The sequence below is a fragment of the Lipomyces chichibuensis genome (genome assembly GCF_038497645.1).
Source record: "Lipomyces chichibuensis strain CBS 12929 unplaced genomic scaffold V1513scaffold_59, whole genome shotgun sequence".
Lineage (NCBI taxonomy): Eukaryota > Fungi > Ascomycota > Lipomycetes > Lipomycetales > Lipomycetaceae > Lipomyces > Lipomyces chichibuensis.
Genome location: NW_027117511.1, coordinates 1 through 17,647, shown reverse-complemented (window position 1 = coordinate 17,647; position 17,647 = coordinate 1). Strand labels below are relative to the sequence as shown.

Below are 17,647 nucleotides of genomic sequence, written 5' to 3'. Positions count from 1 at the left end.
AAGCAGTGGCATCTTCATTGTCAAGACCTGGATCCGGAGTTTGTGCTGTTGATTCATCTCGCTCCTTAGTGGTCGCCACCGCATATACCACAGGTAAAACGCAGGTACGCATCTTCTCTACGCGACCATGTGGACATGGGTGGTCAGTGTCTCCCTCCCGAACAACGGCCTTCTTTCCTATACAAGCCTTCCGTTTAAATTTGTTTGATTTTGACTCCACGATTATATGTTCAGGATTGATACATTGGTTGTTGTGACAAAGCGCTGCAATTGTATAGAAACTGCTCCTACCCAGAGCTTTTTTCAGCTCATCTCGTCGATTTGTTGCAATAAGGACAATTTGTTTCAAAGACGGACGGCCGGGAAGTTCCTTTAGAACGACGATGGGCCCTTTGCGGTTGTCTCCTTTTAGCTTGGACAGCCAGCATCCCAGCTCTGTTGTATCGCCTCGATATCGCTCAAGGAGCTCCTGCGCCTTTGTAGGCGTGATGATGTCGTACTTGCCAGCGGTAACATCAAGTGCCGGTGGGTCATCTGGATCAGGATATATGGATGCTGGCGCTGATTGCTGCTCGCCACCGTTCGCGTTCGGCGCGTTATCTTCCAGATGGTGCAGCGGTAGGATGCATTTTCGCAATTTTTCAACCCTGCCGTGTGGACAGGGATGGTAGCTGAACCCACTGTGTACTAATATTTTTTGGCCATTGCAAATTTTTCGTCTCTGGTTGTTAGAGCTCGACTCCACGATCAAGTGTTCAGGGTTGAAGCACTTGGGGTTGTGGCAGAGATGCGAAATATCATAATTTGATTGGCCAAGAGTTGCCTCCACTTCATGCCGTCGATTATCGGCAACCAGCGCGACTTGGTGGACTCTGGCCGTCCGAGCTTCCCCGCCTACGCTCAGCTTAACATGAACGTAGCCTCGATCATCTGGCTTCGAATTCCCCTCCCAACATCCTAGGTCTGTGGTTCTATAGTGTCGTGAGGAAACGATCTGGTTTGCCTTCTCCCGCGTAAGTTGGTTAAACATACGAGCGGCACGAGCAGTGGCCATTTTGTCGAGAGTACAAGATAAAATCCGAGTGCTGGAGTAACAGCGAGCAGATTAGGCTTAATAAGAGAGACTCGCCAGGCTAAAAGGCACTGGGAAGTACTTTTGGGTCGGGGAAGCCTGTTTTGTGCCTGGTGCATGTGGCTACACAAAGACGCAGTGCACACGCGTCTGTGGCCCAACCCAATCGTACATATCTAAGGTCCAGCCGAAGATGAATACACCGACGTTCCTTTAAACTCTCCTATACCATGCCTAACTACGTCTACATCTAACACATGTCTAATTAGGCGCCATACAATCTTTCTTATCTCAGTGGCGGGTTCTACTTGTCGATGCATGGTTTGGGTTCAGTTTATGTCAGGACCGGGCGTTGGCGTTGGCGTTGGCAGCCGCGCCGGTAACACGTGCCGGGAAAGGGAGGGGACCATGTGTGGTGGCTGAGTACACGCCGCAAGGCGCATAGCATAACCACCCCATTTCCCACTTGCAGTCTGGAGTATCCTCGTGATAGTTGCGCTCAGCGTCGCGATGTTGGTGCCGACCGCTTTCATATTTGCCGTGACGGGTTACCAACTCGGAATGAATAATCTTGCGGTTATCGTCACCGGGTACATGGTTCCTGGTAATGCCATGGCAAACATGATATGTCGCGTCTATGGCTATAATATTGATGACCAAGCTGAGGACTTCATCAGCGACCTAAAAATGGGACACTACTCTAAACTCCCACCGCAAGCAGTGTTCCGTGCACAGATGCTGGCGACTTTCATCCAAACGTTGGTGACCATCGGCACGACAAATTTCCTCATCGCATCTGTTTCGGACTTGTGCAGCGTGACGCAAATAGATCGATTTGTTTGTTCATTCCCAAGGTCACTTTACGCGGACACGATCATGTTTGGACTTGTCGGTCCTGAACGCATGTTCAATTCTCTGTATCCCGCACTCAAGTACTGTTTTCTTATTGGCTTCGTGGCAGCTATCGGCAGTTGGCTCTTACGCATGTACTTTCCCCGTTATTTGAAATACGTGCATCCAGTCCTCATAATCAGTGGAGTGAACAGGTGGGGTGGATCCTACAACCTCTCGTACTACACTCCCGGACTTTTCGCTGGATTCGCTTTCAGTTGGCACATTAAGCGACATTACCTTGCGTGGTGGGTGAAGTATAATTACCTCCTGACGTCGGGATTGTCAGCGGGAATAGCATTTAGTGGGATCGTTATCTTCTTGACTTTGCAATATACGAAAACGAAATTCAATTGGTGGGGAAATACAATCATCTCATCCGGTGTGGACTTTAAGCGAGCCGCTACATTGTATGAGGTGCCGGAAGGTGGATTTGGCGTGGAAATTGGAGGCTTTCAATAACTGGAGGATGACGCGTGGGATTGCAGTGGATTATACGGATGCAGTAACATAGGTAACAAGAATTTGTCTCGTGCCTTGTTATTATGATTGTTTCAAACTCGCTGATGGTCTGTGAGAGAGATAAATGGATAAATGGAAAATAGAGGCTACTGAATGACGTGAAAGATAAAGTGATCGGGAAGCGAGTGGATCGTCCCAGCAAGCGGGCTCTTCATAAATTTTGCCCCTATAGTAATTTAAATTGATAAATCATCATAACCATGTCCCAATCTGATGAAAATCAAGGAGGAAGGGTTTTGCTAGCAATTGATGCCTGCCTATAAGAAAAAAATTTGGGACGTCGCAGCGTAAGTCCCGGAAGTTCAACAGAGATTGCGATAAATCAGATAAAGAAGTGCGCCGAGGTGGCACTATAGTGACTATATCACACTGCCATTTAAATGATGAAATTGCACGACTGCAGGAGACTGTGGAACAGAAAAAGAAAAAAAAGGGAAATTGTAAGACATTTATTAATTATAGCACAGTAATAACCGGCGTAGAGGGTGGTCGGCAGCGCACATTAGGCCAAAAAGACAGTGTCGAGGAAGGGGCGAAGACACGATTGCCTTGAATACATCAGTTAAGGACAAGCCGCGCAAGTTCTGAAATACAATTAAAAATAGCTCTGATGTATGGTAATTTGCTGAAAATAAGTTTATATTTTGATAATGATATATATAGTTGAGTTGTTAGCTGTTATATATAATGGCGAGTAGTAGCGATCCGCTCGCTGGGACGATCCACTCGCTTGCCGATCACGTTATATACAAAGAACTATCTCGACGAGAAGACAAGACTCCCCGGCCCTTCTACCGCTGCTACGCGAAGATGAACAAACCTGGAAATCGGTGAGTCAATCGACGGTAAGGATGTGAAGATCAGTTCGCCAGTCCCCGTAACCTCTAATCCGAAAAGCTCGAGCAAGGATTAAGTGTTTTAGAATTATCTTAACGCAATCTCTTTAACATTTGCGATTCAATGCGCTCCCTGACAAAATGATAACGAATAATATCAATCATGGCTGATGCCGGAGTTGGTGTGTTTTTGTCTTTAGATATGCTGCGCAGTCCTCTAAGAACTGCCGAACAAACGGCACTGTGAATTCGGATTCCTCCAAGAGAGCTCCACCTCCGCCCAGGCCTCGCGTGAAATCATCGCAAGACCTCTCAATTCTCGTCGATCGCGGGAATTGCGGCAACTCACGAAAAGGTAAGTTAGTTTTCTGCAGCACGGCTACTTTATAGTTCTCGGAAAGTATATCACTATCCGATATCCGTGTAGCTTCGTCTACGATGATATCCGCCGTCACCGCCCGAGAGCGAGCACCGAGACCGGCAGCCTGACGAGCAGCCTTCCGCTCCAGGTACTTCCGGTGCATGTACTCTGTGCGGTTCGGTCAGGAGGATCGGTACCCCAGTCCCTGTAACCACTAACCCAAAAGGCTTGTAGGCAAGGATTCAGTGTTTTAGAATTATATTAACCGACGACCGAATGTCGTCTCTTAGGGCCGCATGCAGGTACATCAACGAAGGACTAATATATCAAGTCTGTAGGTAATATAGATGAACTGGATTCGCTGTGTAGACATAACTGTCATAGGGCTGATAGCCGGTGAGAAAGATATAGATCTGAATGGAGGTTGGAGGCCGGTGTATGACGGGAAAGATATGAGAGTGAATGAATGTGACTACTAGAAGGGGAGCCGAATCGACCTCTATGACGACCAGTCTCCGGACATTCAGATCTATATATCTTTCTCACAGGCAACATGTTGGGTTACCCGGCGAGACTTGGAGGAAGGAAAAGGTAGTCAAAGTGTGTGTGAACCTGGGAAGAAATCGATGTCTCCTGAACCTAACCTAAATACTACAAGCTGTACGACGAAATTGCGTGTCAGCTTTTAGTGTCGGAAAAAAAGATGGCACAGACCAACTGCATCACGCTGGGATGATTCACGATGTCTAAAATCACAATTCACATTGGTTCTGAGGTCATGTGCACTTTGTTTGTGTTACTTTCATCCAACCCAGTCACGACCGACAACTAAAACACTACTACTCCCTGAACCATTCCAAATATATTCAATGGCAGTCCTCATAGCCCAATATCATCCCGCTTTTGAATCGCTCAATTAATGCCGGCTGCATTGCGATACTGGTTGTTAATTTATTCTATGTGTCTTATATGAAACATCTAGAATATTGTATTTTGTATTGAGTCCGTGCGCACCAAACAGGGGGGTGGCTCAAGTTCGCTTGGCGCATGGGCGCTTACTCGTTCTGGGAATATACTTTTAATGTTTGAGACATATAAAACTGTTTTGGGATGAAAAACTGCAGTGTCCGTGTCTGTGCGCTCAGCGCTTGGCATGTGGCTGCATAAGCTTCTGATGTTGATGACATGAGGCTGATGCAGTATTATTGCTACAGAAGAGAATAGGGCACGTGAAGAGGTCAATCGACACGATAAAGTAGATGAATGAAGTTGTGTCAATTGTGAATTGGCTCAGGCTCAGATGTGAAAGTGTTTGCTCGGACCGACGGTCGCATAGTCGCACAAGACAAGCATCAAGTCTGCTAAGAAACACAGTCGCCGTCCCACTAATTCAGCTTATTTGTTTCTGCCGACGGCTTTTATATACTGCCATTGCCGCTGGATTTAACTTGAATACGTATTCTTTTTCCGTATATTGCATGATGCCGTCGTCCGATCAAGAAGCACTGATCGCAGTTCAAAATTACTATAGCACTCTCGAATCTAGATTAGGCTACAGACTCGTGTTAGGCGGTACACGACACTTCGGCTATTATGACGTGGATACTTATTGGCCGTTCCCTATTGATGGAGCGCTAAGAGCGATGGAAGATCGCCTCTTCGACTCACTCGGACTAAAAAGCGGTGCCAAGGTGCTTGACGCTGGATGTGGAGTCGGTCATGTTGCTATTAATATGGCGCGCAGAGGTCTCCGCGTTCAAGGCATTGATGTTGTCAACCACCACATTCAAAAGGCACAACGCAATATCAAGAGGCGAGGTCTCGATGGCAGTGTCGCATTTCGCAAAATGGATTACCACCACCTGGATGGCTTTGAGGATGAATCTTTCGACGGCGTTTACACAATGGAGACATTTGTCCATGCAAGAGATCCTGAAGCTGCAGCAAGAGAATTCTTTCGCGTGCTAAAGCCGGGAGGGTCGATTGCTCTTCACGAGTATGACCATGTGGACCTCAATGTCGTACCCGACGGCGCTAAAATAGCTATGGAGCAAGTCAACAAGTATGCAGCCATGCCAGCGCTCGATCGGTTTGGCCCAGGCGTTATACAACGTATACTGGAGGAGGTCGGGTTTCAGGAAGTCGTGGTGGAGGATCTGACAATTAATGTCACGCCTATGTTGCGGCTCTTTTTTATTCTGGCATATATTCCTTATCTGTTTGTAAGGCTATTTCACCTTGAAGCTTGGTTTGTGAACACTATGGCTGGAGTTGAAGGCTATCGAAAAAGACATCTGGGCAGATATGTCGCGGTCTCAGGACGTAAGCCTTCCGACAGTCGCCTAGGGAACAATATTCAGTAAGCTAGCGTAGCAATTATGATATATCGCATGTTGTTGAGAAGATATCAATACACACAAAATCGTAGTTAATTACTCTAATGTTGAAGAACAAGCCGCATTATGTCAAGATTGGGTTCATATATTTTGCATAAGCTAGAGTCAAAAACACTTTGAACTTATAAACCCTCGCCCTGTGAACTAACTGATCTGCCTAAACCTGTAAGCCGTGGTTCAGGGGCACCACCTTTAGCCGCACAAAGGCAGGGTAAGAGGAATTTATGGTTTAGGGTCGTCGTTCAGTAGTGAGCGTCCCGGTAAGAATTTTGGTGATGTCCGGTTGGGGGTTAATCTTGACCACTAATAAAATTTGATGGTCACTAATGCGTTTAGAAGCTTAAGGGTCTGATTCTTTTTTAAGTCGTGGTTCCATTTTTAAATGAGAGGTTCATTTAGGGTTGGGGCACTATTCCCTTCTAATGGAGGTCCCATGTAGAGTCAGAGACCGCTTTATGTCGAGGCTGGCACGACTTCGCTGGTTTAAACAACGTTGGAATCTATATCCGTCGCAACTAGTGGCGGCTGTGGTAATGCCTGGCAAATGGTTATCGGCGATAAACGAGGGAATCAGCAATAAGCAATCGCTGTAGGAACTGTCACGTGCTCAGGACTCAATGTGTCACGTGCTCAGGACTCAATTTCGACACTGCGGAGGGCGGCAAGATTGTCCCCATTCACCTTCTCACTAGGCAAGTTGTATTCAGGCATTGTCTTTCGGACGGTGCAAATTGTCTCCCGCCTTTCCTTATGGTCCACGCTACCAATAGCTGTCGCCACGATGTGATCACCGTTGTCTCTCCAGTAAATAGGGCCATGAGGGAAGTGTGTGTGTAACCCTTCCCATTTGAGTACATTCTTCAGAGCCGGATCCAGAACTGGCATTTGACCGAACTCAAAGTCTAGTTTCCCACCATATTTCTTTGGCAGATTGGCAGGATCAATAAATGCGTCCAGTGTTGATATCATGTCATGGTGCGAGAGAATGAAGATTGTCGATTGAGTGATCAGATCTGTCAGGATACCGGGTGTCGAACGGACTGAGTTGATAGAGTTTTCTATTAAGATTTCTATTAAGTTTTATGCAATTCGCTTATCTATGGTTTAGGGTTATAATCCCATTTGAAGTTGTTCTTCGCCAGCTTTGCCTTCTTTCTTTTTCTCTTTTTCCTTTGTCGATTATACTTTTCGTTAGTGGACCTTTGTTCGGAATTAAATTATTATTTGACTTACCGTAGTCTTTACAGGATCTGTCAGGGGCTACAGCCTGAGTGGTGTGGCTCGGCTGCGCCTTCGCTCCCATTGGCCAGCAAGTCCCGTGATTAGTCCCGTGGGCAATATTCGAGCCGATAGATTCGACCTAAACCTTATTTGTCGAATGCGAATATCGAATATTACTCGAATGTGCCCATACATTACGTTATTGTATGTGGTAAACGATGTTACAGTGTCGGCAATTATAAATTGATGCACTCAGCAAATGAACTATTGAATGTATACATGATCTACCGTGTCTTCATAAAGAACATCTAAATTACTGTTACTAGCTCGTCCCCCTTGCATTCATACAGCGAGCACTCAAAACATCACACGACGCGCGGTAGTTCATCGACATAGCCGCCATGATTGATCCAGTGGCCAGACTCTAAGTCATGCTGGGCAATAACAGCGGCCAAGGGGTTCGCATGTGCGGCGATGTGTGCAATGTGTGCAAATATTCGCTATCGCAAATGAGCTGTACATCTAACCTAGCCATTGTCTAAGACCACAATCTAGATTATTAATCTGAGAAGGTGACCAACCATGAAACTATAAAAGACGATATTGTGATCCCTATTGGAAAACAGCAGTTATCAAAAGCGCTCTGATGGATGACTAATCAGCGAATTGGCCTTATCCAGATCCCACAGTCACTTCCCATTCCTTAATTGAATATCTGCGCTCTGTCTTTAACCGGCCAGACATTGCAGTCGATGCAAGACCTACCAATTGTGGACGAGTCTTCAAAAGATGTGGTAAACCATGAATGCTCCAGGATACCTTTGGTTTCTAGACGCTCCTCCGGGTTGTACCTAATTACGTTTTGCAAGAGGTCTCCGAAACCTCTCACCTCTGTCTCCGAGAGTCTCATCCCCATCGGCTCAAAAATAGACTCCGTCTCCGGCTCGGCTCGAACATAGCCCGGCAAGATGTTCGTCTCAACTGCAACTTCATTGGCGACAGCCTCATTGTCTGCTGCCCCTATGTCTCGGATCTGTTGAATAAGCGGATGATCTGCGGACAAGTCTATATTATTCAACCGATATTTTTTGGGTTTTCCATCCTCATCGAAGTAGACATGGCGCTTGTCCCAGGAACTCCACCATGGCTCTGGCAGTTTGCCGAGAATTTGTACTATCTGAAGCAGTACTTCATGTGGGCCACCAAGAAATGATTCAAACAGTTGACGTCCTGCGCGCATCTCAAAAATTGTGCAGCCTAAAGCCCAGATGTCCGACCAAACGCTCATTCTCCGTTCGAAATAGACTTCTGGTGCGCAATAGGACATCGTGAAGCCTACTTCATTAGGTGGTGGTGGTGTCTTTAGCATGAAAGATTGGCCGAAATCGACCAGCAGAACCTTCTTTGTAATACAGTTATATTCAATATTTGAGAAATTTGCAGGCTCAACCAGATATTCGGGTGCAGACACACTGTTGTTGAGCTCTCCTGACCAAAGTAGGACTTTGTCCATAACTGGGAACCCGAGTCGTTCATAAACAACTTTATCTGACCACGAGTCGACATTCCAGAGTTGGATTAGGATATTAGAGGTATTAAGATCTAAACGGGCTATCAGCACCAGACCAAGGTAATGGTGGGCACAGGGCACATCAAATGCCTCCATGAGCGACTCCACTATCGTGCAGATATCCTACTGCATGTGTCAACTGCCTCGCGAATTTTCGTGCTAGTGCTCCACGCGACCGGCGGCTTCCAGCTCGTTTACCCGGGGTAAGAGATCTGGGCAAGATCAGGACCAGCGAATGGAGATACAAGACACGCATGGAAGCCGTTGGGACCTTCAATTGTAAAATTGTTGAGAAGGGATAAAATGTGATCACATGCAGGGCGGAATTTAGTGCTATTATTGAGATGCTGGAGAATCCTCAGTTCATTACATGTGTTCGATGCCTCCGCGGTGACAATTTTGAGAGAGACAAGTCGATGACTCTGCTCATCTCGAGCTAACCAGACAGTTGTGAATCCTCCGAACCCAAGTTTGTGAAGTACTCGATATCTTCCTCTAGAAAAACTATCTCCGATGGAAACGGGATGAAAACCACCGCTTCGACAATTATCTATTTGCTCAATATTGTCCAAGGCTGACGGTTGAAACACAAACGCGGGTGGTCTCGTCGTCATGACTCTGCTGCAGCTTTGTAAACTGATGAACGAGGAAACCGACCGTCTGGGGCAAATCCCTCTCATAAAAGTATATAATTTTCTCTAAACTGAGGTCAGTAACATTAGACTTGTGCACACACATTAGCATCACTCTGCGGCCAATTCACCTTGATCACCCATATCATGGCGATCCTTACAACGCAATGCTTACCCGGCTTTACATGTTAGTGTGCTAGGTTTAGGGATCATTACGAGAGCCACATAGAGGAATAACGTATTCCACAAGCGAGTGCGGCAGGATGATAACTCAGTACTCTTGTCTTCCAGTTCATCAATTTGATATACTTAGTACTAAAACAAAAATCCCGACTACCTCAAAATGACGTACTCGGTACAAAAAAGTGGCTAAGTCCGTCAAAGTGTATAACTTAGCTCGATTTGCAAGTCCAGTCTTTGTCCCCTCCAGTCAAGCCCGCACCGTTACAAGGATACTCGTGGTTTGACATTGTTAGACGTCTACATATGCAATATTGCATATTGTATATTGCATAAGTTTATATTGTACTGCATATTTCCCACGCAATACAAAATAAATACAATATTGATTGGGAGCGAGGAAAGGTAGTGTTCTCCTTGAGTTGGGTTCCAACGTTTTCCCTGACCTACGCAATCCATTCACGCACCATTAGTAGGCCGCTTGAGAGTAATTTCAATGTTCTAGAAAGGAGTGTAACGTGACGGTGATGCCGCGAATATAAATTGACCTGGTATCATCTGTATGAATGTAAGATACTATAAGCAAATTCTATTGCAATAGTAGATCTGGGATAAACGGCGAAACAATCAGAATGTCGTTGATGATGGATAGTTTGCAGAAAACAACTGTGATAGAAATATATAAAACGCCTATAATTTATTCATGCTGATCCCTACTAGCGTTTGGTTTCGGGTGGCTAAGAGCAATAATTTTAGTCCTATCGACAAAGACTATTAGGCAGGCTGAGTTACTCATATATTCTATTAATGTAAACGACAGATATATTTGTTGTTGTTTTGTGCCTTCGTCTTTACTAATATGCCACCGAACTTCCGCCAGGCTGTCTAGATGCCATGAACAAATACCCTCTCCTTTAGCGGCTCATAAGTCTTCTCCAGTGGCTCCCCGGTTGGCGTACCAAAAACCAATTGCGCCTTGAGAGACCAATTTGCTGGAACGTTCCACTCGGCACTGACACGCTCATCAATAATGGGATTGTAGTGTTGCAGATTTGCACCGAGACCTTCAGCTTCGAGGGCAGTCCAGACTGTTAAATTGTACTAGTAAGCCGAGTCCAGGTAATTATGAGGACTAAAAGAACATACGGAAAAACTGATGCATAGCAGAAGTGTGCTCGGACCAGCTGGGGAAACGGTCAGCATATATTGGAAGCTTTTCCTGTAGAGCTTTGACTGTGTCAGGATTTTCGAAGAAGAGAATCTGTGTCGAGTCGTGTTAGCGTTTGTAATCTTCTCGACATCAATCAGGGAGGAATCGCACAGTCCCATATGCCTTCTGGAATCCATTTAATCGCTGCTCCGTATTGACGTATACATCTGGGGGCAGCATAGCCTTAAGGGTCTCCTTTGCAATCTCCCATAGCTTCTCGTGCTCCTGTTTAAGGAGGACAACAAGTCGAGTTGACTGTGAGTTGAAGCAGCTTGGAGTATTGAGAGCGGCGGCATTAACAAGCTCCACAATGCGCGAGTCCGGAATAGTAGACTGATTGGCGAGCTTGTAGTAGCTGCGGCGAGCACAAAGTGCTTCGAGAAAAGTTTTTGATAAGGTCATGATTGTGATGTTCTACTGGCTAGTGTTGGCTGAGACAACACAGGAAAATCGAGTCCCATTTTATACCTGCCGCCAGTATTGCAAGCAATAACTAATCATGCGTAAGCCCGAAACTGACAGTAGCCGGCCGTTAAAATGTTTACTGCGGATTAAGTTTGACACCTGCTTCACTAAAAATTTGAACAAGACGCATTCTACCCTGAAGCTTTAATAAGCACTGAGGGAATTTGAAAGGTATGGAAAAACTCTGTAGTTGGGTGCCTCAAAATGGCTGTGTCGGAAATTGCAGGTTTACCTCATCTGTTGGCCTTTTCGGGGAGCTGGCGCTGGATGGGGCCGATCGTCCGAATGTTCAAACGGACCGGGGAATTTATCATCGGAACGCCGAATCTCCGGCTCCGGGTAATCTGGCTGGTGCTACTCGTAAAAAGAGAACTATTTTGGGTACTTCTCAACTAGAGCTTACCTACAGATTAGCACTACAGACTGTTAACAATTAGCCCCATCTTTGTGACCGTGAAGAACTATGCTGCCTACACAAACACATTCGAGAGTAACTATATTATCAATAACCCAAGCAGTAGTTAAAGAATTTAAGTTTTTTATTAATTTCATAATATAATGTTGCGTTGCATGCTGAGAGTCCGCATCGTTTGAATAAATTGCATGACTTATTAAAGGCAACATATCTGGTTTGCTGTCAAGTCTGACAGCGAAATAACTTCAGCTATATCCATAATCCATCGCTGCTATGAATCAAGCATTAGACAATACACATATACACTTACAAAGCTCGTGGCTCGGGCTCGCATTCCATTGAGTTCTTGACGCATTTACATTTCACATTCCACTGTAGTGTTCTGACGCTTGTAAATGTCATTTGCATCAAACCATATGTGACAGACTGACAGATGCCGTTAGAGTAAAGGGGTAATTTGTTGACTATGACGTAAAAACGCGTATCACGATGGCCATCTTGTGACAGAAGTCGTGATCACGATGACAACGTGAATCTCACCTCAGCCACCGGTAGCTGCTTGACCCGGACACTGATGGGCTTGCTCTGAGTTGTTTATATATGCGGACACAACTCCAGGATAAAAACACAATCTCTTCTGGCACTGCAAAAATTTCTTCTTCGAGAATGACAATTCCATATCCAGCTGAGAGAGAGGAAGCTAAGTTTCAGTGCGGCACTGGACTTCCTTACAGAAAGAGTGTCAGAAGGAAGACTTGACATAATACTATCGTACGAGTCTTTCTTGGCTCTCGAACAGAAGAAGATTGAGTATTTCGGTGACGCAAGGTATTGCCTAATCTGATGTGCTACTTTTGGGGGATCCGACGCGTGTTAGATATCCTACGGTTGGATACGATTCAAGTATGTCAAGAGTGACCATAAAGAGATGATAGGAAAAAATTCCGGGTTCTTCTAATCGCTATTGCCTGCAACGGGGAATGGCAATGAGCCAACGAGAGTTTTGGGTACATTTCTTTCTCGCATCCTGGCGATCATCGCACAATTAATCCGCGATTTTGTCAGTATTGACTAGATCGCGCACAAGAGCGCACTAAAGTTAGCGACTGATGAATCTAGTGATCAGATTTATTATGTTAGTTACGGTGAATGTTCAGGTTAGGTAAGCTGAATTAAACCCATGACGATATAGGTTTTTTTTCCAGTTATCTGGCTGTTGCGCAGGACACAACGTACTTACCATCTGAGCCATATACAATCTCATATTCTTTCCCTCCCACCTTGACTGCGGGAATGCGGCACCTGGGATGGTGCTTCTACAGGGTTACTTTTCTAATTCCAGAGTGACCATGTTTTTTAAAAAATAACTAGTCGTTGGGCTATAAATCGGCAGGTACGAGTGGTACGAGGCCCGATGGCATTTTTGATATTACCATACTTTTCAGTGGCATTTTTGATATTATCCCTAAAAAATTAGACTAGCCTTACACCATCACGGGGACCTGGCCGGAGAACCTGTAATAAGTCTGCAACGAGATGGTTTGTAAGAATTATTTCTGCACCATGAGTGGCCCCCCACAATACCAAAAAATAATTGCGTCATTCGGAATTTCCTGACTCTTACGAATCAAATGATATAACAAAGTTTTAGGAATGTTCATATGGTGGCCGGGCAACCAACTAACTGGGCGGGTGGCCCCACTGCCATCCGGAAAATTCGAGTAACAGAATTTTGGTAAACTGAATGCCCGGCCGAATCAAGCCACAGATAATAAATAAAGTATAAGAACCATATCTTTGATCTCTGGACTTAGTGGAACTGTTTTAGAATATTTTGTTATATTTTACAACAGCAGGAAGGTACGCGTCTTTATTCTCTGGACCAGCCTCATGTACAAAATGCCGGAACAAGGCAAACTCAAACCAAGCAGCAAACAAAAGATAGAGCCACGAAAGACAAAGCCAAGCAAACGACCCAGAACCTCTGCCGCAGTCCACCAGATCACGAACCAAGACAAGACGCACAACAAGCACCAAGCCAGTACCCCCTGTCAGGCGGCAGCCATGACACTATCAGTATGGCATTTTGCAATATAGTTACATCTGTCTTGTCAAGATTGTATATCAGTCGTAATATCTCTATAACCACAAGATGGTTCATCATCTGCGAATTTACAGTCGGTCGTATCGAACATCCATCCGCAGTCCGTCCTATCGTACCTCCATCCGATGTAGTGTGCACTACCTTCTAAAGTCATGCATACTGTTGCTGCGTGCAGCCCCATTGCCTCGTTAATATTGCCAGCAAATTGATTTGCTGCTGATTCTGGAATTGACATCGAGTAACCCGCCAAGTTTAGCCACTCTGCCTGTACGCGTGTGAAATCATCAACGGCCTTATGAAGCATCGTTTGGAGTCTAAACCTATGAGTAGTATTTGACATTTTCCAATACTTGTATTTATGACCCCTATAGTGTATTTGCGCCGTTTCATTAAAGGGCACTACAACACTATAGTGGTCCGTGTAATTCGCACCGTTCCATTCAAGTATAGCACCGGTAGGCATTGTGCTGCTCTTGGCCCACCAACCAGACCTAGCCGGCCCACGATAAGTCTCTGAAGTTATAATCGAAGCGACAATCCCAATTAGACATCCAGCACTTGCTAAACCATCTAGCATACAAGCTGTAACGGTAAATCCTACAACTGCTAAGTTGACGGATATTGATATTTTTAGCAAACAAGCTTTAATCACGGAAGTCAATATCAAAACCAAAATAGCTGAGATAATTGATTTCCTCCTCATGTTGAAAGACTATAAGCGGTTAAGGTAGAAACCCTAAATTGTGTTCATAGATGATGCATTTTAAATGAAGGGCACTGGATGCTTTAAGAACTCGACGTGGCAAGTCTCTAACGAAAACGCTCTTCGATCGCAGCCACCACCCAACCGGATCTTGCCTTGAGTTTGCGTTGGCAGAGGCGAGCTCTCATCGGGCGGCGGCGCACATCACCCAGCCCTTTGCCTCAACGGTCCACGATTAGAACACCTTGTCGGGCCGTAGCTAAAAGTTGATGTAGCCCAAGTCTCGAGTGTGTGAGATAGGCTGCAGAGAAAACAGGTGAGCCCCGCAACGCACTGCTGTCTTTCAAATGTGCCAAATTACAGCCGCCGCCGCAATGGTCGTAACAGTCATAAAACACTTTTGCATTTTCAAAATCTAGATATCTTTTCCTTTCAATGTAACAACATGAAATGTCATTATCGTGACTTTATTTGCAATTCTTATTTTGTCTCTCGCATTCGGGCCCGCATGGTTTGACTATGATCGAATGCATACTGTAATTTTGGGTTTATGCAAGCGGCGCATTTCAAAGAAATGTACAATTAGTGTAGTCACAAATACTTCACTTACCTGCAGTGTGACGCGTCCCAACGGGCACTTCACCAAAGCTTCACTCGTTGGCTAGCTCTGTATCGAGTTAATTCTGCAGAAGCGTGGGCTTTGCATCTGCAAAACAGTAGAGAATAAATAAGCTACAATCTCATTTGCATGCTACACGTTATCCTCTGATGACAGAAGCCGAGAACTCGTAACATGTAGGCCCCTGCACTGTAGGATGGAACTTGCCCTGATAAAGTTAGCGCTAATACTCTGAGGCAAGCCTGGGAGCAAACAATAACAAAGGTAAGGGTTATTATTAGCGTTTAAACACTAGACCCAATTTGGAAACATAGAGAGGCAAGACTTGAATGAATTACGTCAGGAGAATTATCGTCATCATCTGTATCTGAGGTCCACAGCCGAATATTTTGATTATGTGGCATCATTCTACACTATTCTACTGTTCATGCCTTATAATGGTATATAAGTAGATAATCAATCCCTTGAGACTGGAGAAAAAGATTGAATAGTCAAATCATCCAGACTGTAACGACGACGTGCTTGACTGGAAATGTTTGAAGTTTTCGAGTTTGTCTTGATGAGTTGCATTATGGTTTAGGGTTATAATCCCTTTAAGTTTTTCCTCGCTGGCTCTGTTCGTCATTTTTATTTTTCTTTGGGCGATTCTACCTTTCGGTTAGTGGACCTAGTTAGGAATAAATTGTCATTGGATTCATCGCAGTCTCTACATTGAGTCAATCTATTTAGCCAGCTGTGCCCGCTATCGCGCACCAGGACCAATTTTTCGAGCAATTACGTACGTTAAGATGGCTAGATTTAGCCCCGTGCGTCATTAGCGGCAGTGGCTACCGAGAACCACGACGACCTTGAGGACGATGTGCACAATGGATTGATACTGTCAGGGACAGTGGAGCGGCTAGCCCTAGCAAATCAATGTGGCAATCAGACAGGTACTGGATGGAGGCATGGATCGAGCCACTACGGAACTAGTGCTCCGGGCATTGCCTGCAGACAGCCTCTATCTACACTCAACCACTTCAACCAGACGCAGCATGATCTAAACGAAGCAGCAATGGCATTGGAGTTGCTCCGAGAAGCATTGGCTCGAGCTGATGGAGAGACGGATTCAGCCCGTCGGGAGGCCGAAGAAGCCCGCAAAGACGCCAATCAGGCCCTCCAAACTCGAGAAGGAACCTTATCGACTGGAGGATTAGCAGCGGTGGAAGGTGGGCATCAAACGAAACCCCGTGTAATGAGCAGTGTGAGGAACGTCATGGCGATTGTGAGGACATTTCCTCACTAACTTGGTCTTGTTTTTCCTTCTTTTCCTTTCGTTGATTCCATTAGTGGACCCTAGTTAGGAATTAAATTGTTATTGGACTCACCGTAGTCCTTACAGTATGCATTAACGGATTGCCACGGTTCAAAAATCCTTCGTCTGCGCATGATGACATTGAAAATGTGCGAAGACATAGCTATTATGAGACGGATATTACGGTCACAGGATACTCCGTATAGAAACTTGGCGACCTGGTTGCAGTAGCCCGGATTTATACGTGAGTTAATGTTTTCGGATGGACTTTTTGTTGATCGATCATCTAATGATGTATATTGTGCTTAGGAACTGATCCAAGTCGGGGTCTGCGGCCACAACCTGCCCGCCACGCTGGGGCTCCGAATAAGTGATTTGTTTCCTGATGATGCCTGCGAAGCCCTCGCTCGGCGTCCCGGATCGAAATTTTCCATCTAATGGCAGTCGATTTATGAGGAAGCTGATGTGGGCTATGCTTGCCACTGCCCATGAAAAGGTTCAGTCGATTCATTTGCATCCTCCCGTCGAGGCTCAACCCCGACTTTTTCCTGCCCGTGGTATACCCGAAGGACTTGGATACTTTGTCTGCCATCGGCCACTTGCGAGCGAAGCTGATCTTGCATACTACGAAAGGAATACTGTGAACTTAGTATATAAAGTCATGACCGCCTTGGGTACCAATCAAGCTGCAAACGAAATGTTTCCCCTAGACGATGAGTTCGATTTCTACAACAACTTAAGCGCATTTGACAGTGATTCGCTTGAACCTGCTGTTGACGACTACCTGAAGCTAAGACGGTCAGTGGCGGATAAGTTTTGATTTCGTTGTGGTGAACAGCGCTGAAATACTTCGAGAAAACAGCTACGGAGTTCATTTGCCGCAATTCCAATACGGGAAGATGTGTGGAAAAGCCTAAAGGTGGGAAACCAAGGGGCCCCTACAGCCTTGGATCCAGTAATACAAAACCGTGAACCATGTTGAATAGATTTTTATTCTAGATCGTTTGCGGAACAGCAGAGTTTGCGCTGAACCCTGGCACCAGTAGTAACCTCATGCTGCGCACGTTATCATTTTGGGAGTTTGTGACTTCACATTTATGTTAAGCGAATTGCGAATGCGAATGCGAATGCGAATAGAGAAAATTGTATTCGTGTC

The 17,647-nt window shown here is 45.4% G+C and overlaps 10 protein-coding genes across 10 annotated transcripts; 4 read left to right on the top strand and 6 right to left on the bottom strand.

The window, feature by feature from the left end:
- Positions 1–4: 4 nt before the first annotated feature.
- V1513DRAFT_357955 (zinc-binding loop region of homing endonuclease-domain-containing protein) lies at positions 5–1,054 on the bottom strand (the record flags this gene model as incomplete). The annotated part of the gene is made up of 1 exon (XM_066894725.1): positions 5–1,054. A coding segment is annotated over one exon (1,050 nt), but the record flags the coding sequence as incomplete, so codon positions are not given.
- Positions 1,055–1,582: 528 nt separating this feature from the next.
- Positions 1,583–2,646, top strand: V1513DRAFT_474729 (OPT oligopeptide transporter protein-domain-containing protein; the record flags this gene model as incomplete). Its single annotated transcript, XM_066900191.1, has 1 exon — positions 1,583–2,646. One exon carries the CDS (start codon positions 1,583–1,585, stop codon positions 2,423–2,425), a length of 843 nt encoding a protein of 280 aa, XP_066750846.1. The 3' UTR covers positions 2,426–2,646.
- An 836-nt stretch (positions 2,647–3,482) lies between these two features.
- On the bottom strand, positions 3,483–3,845 carry V1513DRAFT_427914 (uncharacterized protein; the record flags this gene model as incomplete). The annotated part of the gene is made up of 1 exon (XM_066896250.1): positions 3,483–3,845. One exon carries the CDS (start codon positions 3,843–3,845, stop codon positions 3,483–3,485), a length of 363 nt encoding a protein of 120 aa, XP_066750845.1.
- Positions 3,846–5,160: 1,315 nt separating this feature from the next.
- On the top strand, positions 5,161–6,045 carry V1513DRAFT_420880 (S-adenosyl-L-methionine-dependent methyltransferase; the record flags this gene model as incomplete). The annotated part of the gene is made up of 1 exon (XM_066895946.1): positions 5,161–6,045. One exon carries the CDS (start codon positions 5,161–5,163, stop codon positions 6,043–6,045), a length of 885 nt encoding a protein of 294 aa, XP_066750844.1.
- Positions 6,046–6,708: 663 nt separating this feature from the next.
- Positions 6,709–7,381, bottom strand: V1513DRAFT_487325 (uncharacterized protein; the record flags this gene model as incomplete). Its single annotated transcript, XM_066900521.1, has 2 exons — positions 6,709–7,148; positions 7,312–7,381. 2 exons carry the CDS (start codon positions 7,379–7,381, stop codon positions 6,709–6,711), a joined length of 510 nt encoding a protein of 169 aa, XP_066750843.1.
- Positions 7,382–7,672: 291 nt separating this feature from the next.
- V1513DRAFT_453474 (protein kinase) lies at positions 7,673–9,714 on the bottom strand (the record flags this gene model as incomplete). The annotated part of the gene is made up of 4 exons (XM_066899242.1): positions 7,673–8,901; positions 8,960–9,058; positions 9,099–9,544; positions 9,677–9,714. The coding sequence occupies 4 exons, from the start codon at positions 9,712–9,714 to the stop codon at positions 8,003–8,005; spliced, it is 1,482 nt and encodes a 493-aa protein (XP_066750842.1). The 3' UTR covers positions 7,673–8,002.
- Positions 9,715–10,350: 636 nt separating this feature from the next.
- Positions 10,351–11,607, bottom strand: V1513DRAFT_453467 (Nitroreductase-like protein). Its single transcript, XM_066899241.1, has 3 exons — positions 11,003–11,607; positions 10,828–10,942; positions 10,351–10,769 (listed from the first exon to the last, which is right to left on the bottom strand). The coding sequence occupies exons 1-3, from the start codon at positions 11,291–11,293 to the stop codon at positions 10,567–10,569; spliced, it is 609 nt and encodes a 202-aa protein (XP_066750841.1). The 5' UTR covers positions 11,294–11,607; the 3' UTR covers positions 10,351–10,566.
- Positions 11,608–13,882: 2,275 nt separating this feature from the next.
- V1513DRAFT_434071 (uncharacterized protein) lies at positions 13,883–14,578 on the bottom strand (the record flags this gene model as incomplete). Its single annotated transcript, XM_066896460.1, has 1 exon — positions 13,883–14,578. One exon carries the CDS (start codon positions 14,576–14,578, stop codon positions 13,883–13,885), a length of 696 nt encoding a protein of 231 aa, XP_066750840.1.
- A 1,673-nt stretch (positions 14,579–16,251) lies between these two features.
- On the top strand, positions 16,252–16,482 carry V1513DRAFT_427911 (uncharacterized protein; the record flags this gene model as incomplete). The annotated part of the gene is made up of 1 exon (XM_066896249.1): positions 16,252–16,482. One exon carries the CDS (start codon positions 16,252–16,254, stop codon positions 16,480–16,482), a length of 231 nt encoding a protein of 76 aa, XP_066750839.1.
- A 397-nt stretch (positions 16,483–16,879) lies between these two features.
- V1513DRAFT_434070 (uncharacterized protein) lies at positions 16,880–17,311 on the top strand (the record flags this gene model as incomplete). The annotated part of the gene is made up of 1 exon (XM_066896459.1): positions 16,880–17,311. The coding sequence occupies one exon, from the start codon at positions 16,880–16,882 to the stop codon at positions 17,309–17,311; it is 432 nt and encodes a 143-aa protein (XP_066750838.1).
- Positions 17,312–17,647: the final 336 nt, after the last annotated feature.

Excerpts from the sequence above, each read along its gene's own strand:
- V1513DRAFT_453467 (XM_066899241.1), bottom strand. The coding sequence starts at position 11,293 with ATGACCTTATCAAAAACTTTTCTCGAAGCACTTTGTGCTCGCCGCAGC. Across the intron at positions 10,943-11,002 it reads TCCAGAAGGCATATGGGACT|ATTCTCTTCTTCGAAAATCC; the intron begins GTGCGATTCCTC and ends GACTCGACACAG. Across the intron at positions 10,770-10,827 it reads TGCTATGCATCAGTTTTTCC|TCTGGACTGCCCTCGAAGCT; the intron begins GTATGTTCTTTT and ends ACAATTTAACAG.